Genomic DNA, 8,903 nt, shown 5'->3' with positions numbered 1-8,903 from the left:
GTAAGGTATGAGCCAGCCATGGCAAGGGTGTCACTTCGTTGTGTGGCACCCACCTTTACTCGGTCATGCCTAATTTAGTTTCCATTTCTACTAACACATACATCTTTGTAGGACGGAGACTTGAATACTTGTAGAAAAACTGTCAAGAGTATTTTAAGCCAGTGCAAGATGGTTTTTTTCTAATTTAATAAACAATACTTCCACATATTTGCTTTGTCTTGGCTATCAAATACCAGATGCCATATGGCTTACAATTTATGAAGTAATCACTGCTAATTTTATTTTTTTGTATGTACGTAACGCTTGGAGATCCACAATCAGCATTCTTCTTGTGACCTAGCTGGGCACTGGCAAATTAATAATTCACTTCAAATCCATCACATTTCAGACATATTAAAAACTATCATTACCTTTGGCATATTTTAGCAAGTGCACAGAACCCAGCTGCTACCCATATAAGACAGGGACAGCGTATGGTTAAAGGCACCAGCTGTGTGAGCAGCAAAAGGAAAGACAGAAAGGGAATGACAAAAAAGAGCAATTTGACAACAAGGTTCAGTATCATTAGGGTATCAGAGCTTGGACTAATGGCAATTAAAATTCTAAGGCCCTGCCTAAGTGAGGAGAACACAATTGTCAGGAAAAGGAGTGAAAAATTAGGTCCAAGAGAATGAATTTAAGTCTCTTGAGCCAAAAGGCTTAGATCTTATTAAGGTTAAATAAGACTGGCTTGGCACTGGAGCTGTATGCATGTGTGAAAGACAGAGAGAGGAAGGGAGGGAGGGGGAGAGAGAGAGGATTGAGGGCCTGTTTCTAAATACATCTAAGAGGAGCTGGGCTAAAGTGAGAGAGAGGTAGGCGCTTGGGGGGTGGGGGGGTGTCATTATTTGACTTCAGTATTGCCACTTGTTAAAGATCTTGTCTTGCGGTAAGAGAAGACTGGTGTTTTGCCTTTTTAGCGAGTCTCTCTTAGGGCTGCTTTTTCATAGCTCAGTTTACTGAGCTTCATTCTCTTGCACGCTCTCTCTCTCTCTCTCTCTCTCTCTCTCTCTCTCTCTCCCTCCCACCCATACTACAGCATCACTTAACTCATTTCTATCTGGCAACAAAAGCAGCAGCAGCAGCAACGGCACAAGCAGTAATGGATGGACCTCGTCTGGCTCCAGTCATGGAAGAAGCCGGAGAACCCACAGGTCAGGGCTTAGTCTTATTACTCATTTTCCTTCTGGGTAACAGACCTTTCACTAAGTGGCATTGCAAGGGGATTAGGAGCAACTGACTTAGACGGCATATGTGTTAGTATGCGTGTGGCTGGGGCTGTGTACAGTATATGCTATTGGGATGTGGGGAAAACTCTGCTAAACAGGCTGATTATGGCCAGGTGCCTCTTGTGTTTGTAACAGGAGAAACTGTCATGTATAGAATTCTTAAAATACGTATCTTGTTGTTAATGGGCAGTGAAAGACGTAGTATGGTAATAAAGAAAAAATTACAATAACATTCAGTTCAGACTGACAGAGATACTGAAAGCATTCTTGAATTTATTATTAATTTAATAGATTTTTTTCCTGTACTGCACTTACATAACTATATTTTAAAAACACAATCTACAAGTTTAAGATACTTGCAGTAGAGACATTCATTAAGTACCCCCTATTCTCGGTTATAATAACAGCATTTTTTTTAAATTTCACATAAGTACATTTTGAATATATACAATACATATTTTATATATATATATATAATATATATGTGTGTTTTGTTTGTGTGTGTGTGTGTATGTATGTATGTATGTATGTATGTATGTATGTATGTATGTGTGTGTGTGCGTGAGTGTATATGTAAATGTTTATTATATACATATACAGCATATAAGTACTGCATATCTGGGTGTTAACTGTGTATGGTATTTAATGCACTGAAAGTACCTGTAACAATAATATATGCCATTTATCTTAAATAACACATCTGAATTCTCAAAGAATAATAAAAATAATAATAATAATATACACACAACACATGCGAGCACACATACACAGTAAAATATGCAAAATATTTGGATTCACTTTCTTGTAAAATGCACTTATCCAATGCATATCCTTTGATGCTTATGTAAGAGATCTGAATTATCTTTAATAATGCTAAGGTGATTATAACTAAGTATTGAAATCCTACTCCCTTTTTCAAGTCTACTTCCTTTATCCAAGTAAAAGCAGTGATTTATTTCATGACCTTGGGCTCTAGCCAGTTAATATACTACTGTATACAGTCCTCCATAAAGTAGTGACAGCTGTATTCAAGGTACAGCATGTGAAGGAAGTATAAATGCAAGTGTTGTCACTATTGCTATGGAACTATTGCAGCTCTGTTAGAAAACTGATGAGGTAAAATGGCAAACCAATGCTGCAATGCTAGTCAACAACAGACCTGAGTAACGCCTGGGATTCATAACAAATGCATAAGAACTGGCAAGATGCAGAGGAGAAACAGAAGTCAGTATGTGGATTAGGCACATTTAGTGTAAGCTTTGCATGAATCCCTTCTCATCCATCTGTCACCTATCTAATTTTAGCATAGACAGCGAGCAAAATCTGATAAAATATATTTTAAAAATTCAAGTGATGGGATTGTATTGTGCACCTTACCTGAGCTATGCAGTGTTGAGTTATGTATATGTGTGCGTATATAAGATAATGGTACAAGATACAGTATGTATATATATATATATATATATATATATATATATATATATATATATATATAATGTGTGTGTGTGTGTGTGTGTGTGTGTGCGTGCGTGTGTATGTGTGTGTTATGTATAAGTAACTATTTTAAGGTGACATGTTGGCACAGTGTTTAGTCCTGATTCTTCACAGTTTCAGAATCTTGTGAACTGTCAAAAACTGGCTCGGTATAAATCAATGTGCTCTGTAATGGATTATTGTTCCTTCCAGATTTGTGCCTCAGCAGTTCTTTAATGATAAAAAGAGGTTCAGAAATACAGTGCATGGGTTAATAAAAAAATCAATGCGTCGATAGTGATAGCACTACAGTGTAAACTGTTGGAATTGAGGGGATTTCCCTAACAAAAACTAATGAGGCTTTAAAAGGGCTTGGTGATTAGGGAAAGGTTGCACAGTAATAAAAGTCATGGAATGAGCAGTATCCTTTGGTAAAATTGTGATAAATAGTGGAAGACACTCTCCACAATATATATAAAAATAATGGAAGGTATGGTAATGATAATGAGCACTAAAGTCAGCACTAAAATGTATTTAGCAGGAAGGGAACAGTCAAGGAATAGAAGATGTTCTGTAGGAACAACATGAGATTGATAATTAATAAAACAACAAATACCCCAATTCATATTTTTCTGAAGCTTTTAATCAGGAAGAGGTCAGCAGCAGGCCAGTAGCCACAGGTAATATTGTGCTCATATTAAACACCTTACAGAAAGCAATTAGTTGCAAAGATTGAAAAGGTTGGAAAAATAAATGGGTAGGACTGGACCACATTTATTCTAGAGATGATTTTGACTTAAAACAGTATACAGTATACTGTGTATAAACATTAAAAACTGGTATTTTTGTTGTTTGTACAAACTGTGGGAATGTTTGTTTTACAAACCTAGCAAATTATACACAATGCCAACCTTAGTAATTAAAACTAGTTAACTTGTGCCACAGATAGTCATGGAGGTTGTTATGGAAGGCAACTTGGAAACATCTAACTGGGACAGATGTGCTGCAGAACACTGAATAGTGATTTAGACTGTGGGCAGGTTATGCTGTGACCAACATTTTTTGGCAATATCACAAGTGACATTCTGCATGGATCAGGCACTTCTTTGCTACTTTGTCTATGTGGGTTTGTCTCTGCATTTTCTCCTTTTATTCTCATATCCCAAAGCCATGTGTGATAGGTTGATTAGTGACCCTAAAATGACTTTCTGTGCATGAGTGTAGGCATATGTGCCTGGTAATGGCTTATCCAGGGCTGGGTTATTTTATGTCTGATGCTGCTAGGATAGGCTATGGCTGCCTATAATTGGATTGAGCTGATTTAGACAATGGATGGATAGATTGATTAAATTAGGTGGATTAAGAGGTACATTGGAGTGTCAGCAAGGTCCTTTAAGTAAACATATAAATACACAATAAGGGGTTTGGAGGTAGAAAGGTAGAAAGTATACTTTATAAAAAAGACTTGTGAGTCCTAGTGGACTTGTCACTTCCTATCACTTTCTACAGTTAGGTGCATAAGCAATTCAAAAAGGCCAATAACATGCTGGGATTATTATAAGACATTGTGTAGATTACAAGTCACTCGTAAACTTCTGAGGTCACATTGGCAATCCATTTCACAAGAAGAATAGAAAAGCAGCAGAGAAAGTCCTAGACTCTTGAGTGTGAGCTATAAAGAAAGATCAAGGCAGCCTATGTAAATGTACAATAAAATAAAAAATGGAAATAAAATATTCAAAATTGTGAAGGAAATTAGAACGCTAGTTTATTCAATTAAGATTGGTTCTAAAAAAAAAAGACATAATGACTTCAAAGAAAGCTTATTAAGGGTTTATTTCAGCCAAATGTTGAAAAATGTAAATATCAGTTAATGAAGATCCATGGAACTCAAACTATTAGCACTGAAGTGGAAAGTAATGCCACGGAGAACTCCAGATCACATTATTACTTATACACCTTAGGAGAATGGAAATTAATAAGGTTTTCACAGCTGAACATTCTGTCTTTATTTTAAAGTTTCTGAGATCTTTATGACTATGACTTCCTTTAATTGTGAAGGTAGCATTGTAAGGATATATGACTGGTTTGTTAAAACATATTAAAGTTCTCAGTGTCTTCTAGTCCTTCTTTCTTTATGTTTAGAAGAGTGGGAATGGCTTGATGAAGGGAGGAATTATGTTGGGGACAAATGTGAAAGCATGGCTGTTAAGAATGAGGCAGGGATTTGTGCTGTATCTAATCAGAAACTGTAGGAACCCCACTTATGAATTTTAGTTAGATATTTTACTGTGTTAAGTATACAGTGGGTGGTCCACTGCTGCATCCTAACAGCTTGAGGCTTGAATTCTAGTCTCAGGCCCAGTGAAGAATTTTACCATTCTTCCCTTGTTTGTATTTTACACTCTAGTTATACTCCCACGTCCCAAAGATATGTAAGAACTGTAAGACAAATTGATGACTTGGCCCAGCGTGACTCTTTTGAGTTGGAGAGTGTGTATGGGTGTGCTCTAAAGTGGACTGATGCCCCATCCAGGGTTGCTTCCCACCCTCTGCGTAGTGCAGCAGACTTAGGTTATGGCCTCTGTGACCTTGCCTTGATCTGAAACCATAGGTTAGAAAAAGGATGGATATTGTGTTTGTGTTACTGCAAATATAAGTGTTCTATCCGAAGTCTCACTTTTGATGAACATTTACTGCTTAAAATAGGCAAATAAATGCTAAACAGGAATTACTGATGTTTTAAAAAGGTAGGAAGAGTCTCTAATATGATGAATTGGTCTGAGTATAGCATAGATCCATGTCAGAGTTTCAAAAAAGATTTGAATTATTTAAAAAGATGTTGATTATCTATCCCTCTGCTTATTTTCTGACCTACTTAGATCATTATAGGTGTAAGGGGAGCTGGTGCCCATCCTGATAGCATTAGGTAGGGATTGGCTCAAAATATTGTGGAGCTGATGTTTTATTAAATTTTGGAGATCTTTTCAAAATGGAACAATTTAATACACTCTGGGTCTGCAGTGGTCTAAACATGGACACCCATACAAACTGTACATACAGTAAGTACATCTTCTATTGACTCCAAGTGTAAATTTCAGCCTACACAAACTCCACAGATCACACAAGTAAATGGACTGCTCGTATGGTTCTCGTATTCCAGTAGAAGCTCAGAGTGCACATTGATGTAGTGCAAAATGGGAAAACAAAGTTCAAAACTAGAAAAGAAGAACAGTTTGTAAAGGGGGAAGGTATGGAAGAAAGTAACAAAATAAAGGCTGTTTCTAATGTCTCGACTCTGAAACGCAGGTTATTACTATGGCTTTAAGTTTTGCTCATGGATGACATGCTCATTGCAGATTGTTTGTTTTTCTTTGATCTGCATGGCAGAGCTAAATGTATTTGATCTCGATTAGCCCTTGATAATTTGATTCTACATGGTGTTTCTTAGCTTGACCTCATGTTAGATACCTAGTGTGTGCATCAACAGCGCTCTAATTAGTCTTGCATATTAGCCATTATTTGCTGGACACTGAAAAGCCTCTGCTCTCTTTATCTGCTTTCTGAAATTGTTACCTTGCATCTGAGTGCGTGTGATTGGTAGATATAAAGCATTTCATTGTCACCAGACTAGGAGAAGGATGATATGATGGTGTGTTCCCACTGTGATACTGATATGAACTGCCCTTTTCAACAGACAACAGTAGGTGCTTTATTAACTGCGGCCTATGCAGGCTCCTTGCTTACTGCAGTCGATGGCATGGTGCCCTTTATCCATGGGTATATGGGAAATCCTATGTAGCCTTGAGGTAAATGATGAGAGTATCCAACTTTGGGAACTTCAACAACCAAGTAAACAAAGCCCTATTACATTTAACACATTTGAGTATGCAAGGGAATAAAGTTAGAAATAAAGACAATAAACGTGCGTTTAGTTACATGCCATACAAACACTCCTACTCATGCAAAATAAAGAAAGACGTGTCACTCATATAGGGACTACAAAAGTAACAGAATAGCTGTTACTGGCAGCCATTTTAGTTCTCCTACCCAAAATAATATTTAGTGTTTTTTTTATTTTTTTGTAAGGGTTTTGCAATAGTTGGAGCAAACGTTTCTGTCTGTGATGATGAAATGGCGGTATGTTGTGAGGTGGTTCTGTCATTTTTAAATGAGTCTTCAGCCTAGATAGATTCATAAATGGCTAATCATTTAGTAGCCGTATAAGCCCGTGCTGTAAAAAGCCCAGGGACCTAGAAACTGTTGTTCTTCTAGGAGGATTCAATTTGCTGACGTGTTCGCCTCGCTTGTGTATTAGCGGCAGGAGGAAAAGTAAAAGGGAATACCGTTTTGCCGATGTTAGCGGCTAAGTGACTTTGTCTTTCTTCTGAGGTTTCGTTTTGCTGATGTGCTGGCCCCGCTTGTGTTATTAGCGGCTAAGCGAGTTTTCTGTTTCCTTGGAGGTGGAGGCCTTATCCCGACTCCACCTCTCACTTCCGGGCCAGACATCACACACACTTTCACGTGTAGACATTTATATATAAGATATACATTTTTTCACATCAGTGGGAAGTTTAAAACATCTCTTAAGAGACAATGAAGCGCACAGGCTTCCCCTTAACTATTACACCTGATAGCTTTAAAAATACTGAACCTGTTACCTGTTTTACGAGGTCTAGAAAGGTTATGTTAATTTTGTTTAATTAGTATTATGATTATCCCATCTGTTCATTCCTCCCTTTTATCATTTATCTAATAAGCCTGTTTTTTTATTACGATAATACATAGCCACTAAAAAATGCAGCCTGAGAAGTATGGATTAGGAGTGCAGAAGCCAACTTCATAGTTTGCTACATGGGATGTCAGTACTGAGGGCAGGAGCAAACGTTCAATGAACCAAATTCCATGAAAAACTCATTTTCTCTTATTCTCCTTTTTAAGGTTACAAAAAAAGGAATACAGATGACCTTGATGTTTATTTTTCATTACGTCTTATTGTTCTTTATATTGTATGTCAAGTCAACAATCACATAGGGCATAGACTGTGTTCAAAACTGTATGTTGGCTGAGCCTGGGGTAATTAAAATGAATATTGCTAACATTGATAGGGCTCTTCAAAATGGCAATTTTAAAGCCATTACAACAACAAAAGAAAAAAGGAAATATGGCAGTATATGACTTTAATACAAAAATGTAGCTTTAGCCTGCTGTGATGGATGTTCAAAGTCTTAGCATAAAGCAGCATTTGGTCGGAAACCTTAGACCAGTCTTTATTACTGATGACAATATTTCTTGACTGGTAAGCTTTAACATTTTTTTGTATCATTGCTCTTTGTCCCTAGCTTTTTTGCAGGTGCTTGTCATTTTTGGTGCAGCCTATTCTTTTCTTCTTTTTTACTAATTTTCTCATGTTATTGTTGTCTTTTTGCGTATGGATTGAACTTCTGCTTTGCACCTTAGCGAGTTGGGCTCTAGTGCAGGGGTGGACAAAGTCATTCCTGGAGGGCCGCAGTGGCTGCAGGTTTTTTTTGCAACCCAATTGCTTAATAAGAAGCACTTATTGCTCAGGTAACACCTCTGCACCGTTTTATTTGTCTCGCTCATTACAATTTTGAACCCTTATTGCTTATTTTAGTCTTAAACAGCTGTATTCTCAATTTTTAATTACTCCTAATTAGCAAAAAGATGCAAATGATAAAAGAAGGCAACAGTTCTCCATTTAGCTTGTTACCATTTACACCTGTGTGTATTTATCATGCACTTTTGTGTTTAATTAAATACTTGGAAGAAAAGTGAAGAGAAGAAAGTGAAGGACTGAGAATTACTCATCCATTTTAGCCTTCAAATCATTTGGATGAATATCCTTAGAAAGGAAAAAAAAATGAGGATATGAGAATGACATAACATAGCAGAGTTAAAGCATTAACAAGCCATGAAATGTAATTATTGGTAAGAATTGTTTTTCTAATTAAGCAACTTGGTTGGATCAAAAACCTACAGCCACTGCGGCCCTCCAGGACTGACTTTGCCCACCCCTGCTCTAATGGAATAGGTGGATTCAATACAGAATGAATGGATGGAAAAAACTAATAAAATGTAAAGATGACTACTTAACAGAAATGTAAGTGATTTTATATTCTGAGGCAAATACAGAATTAGGGT

General features: G+C 37.0%; 1 protein-coding gene across 8 annotated transcripts in view; it reads left to right on the top strand.

Annotated features, from left to right (window-relative positions):
* Positions 1-912: 912 nt before the first annotated feature.
* The window catches only part of LOC114660491 (coiled-coil domain-containing protein 136), a 224,678-nt gene continuing 216,687 nt past the window's right edge, over positions 913-8,903 (top strand). For all 8 annotated transcript variants that reach the window (XR_007935690.1, XM_051931352.1, XM_028813245.2 and 5 more), the window contains exon 1: positions 913-1,193. Coding sequence is in view for 7 of the 8 variants with exons in the window: in XM_051931352.1 (XP_051787312.1) it covers positions 1,142-1,193 (52 nt within the window). In the remaining variant the exon portion in view is untranslated. The remainder of the gene's footprint in view (positions 1,194-8,903) is intronic.

The sequence above is a fragment of the Erpetoichthys calabaricus genome, chromosome 1 (genome assembly GCF_900747795.2).
Source record: "Erpetoichthys calabaricus chromosome 1, fErpCal1.3, whole genome shotgun sequence".
Classification (NCBI taxonomy): Eukaryota; Metazoa; Chordata; class Cladistia; order Polypteriformes; family Polypteridae; genus Erpetoichthys; species Erpetoichthys calabaricus.
This window is presented reverse-complemented; position numbering and strand designations above follow the sequence as displayed.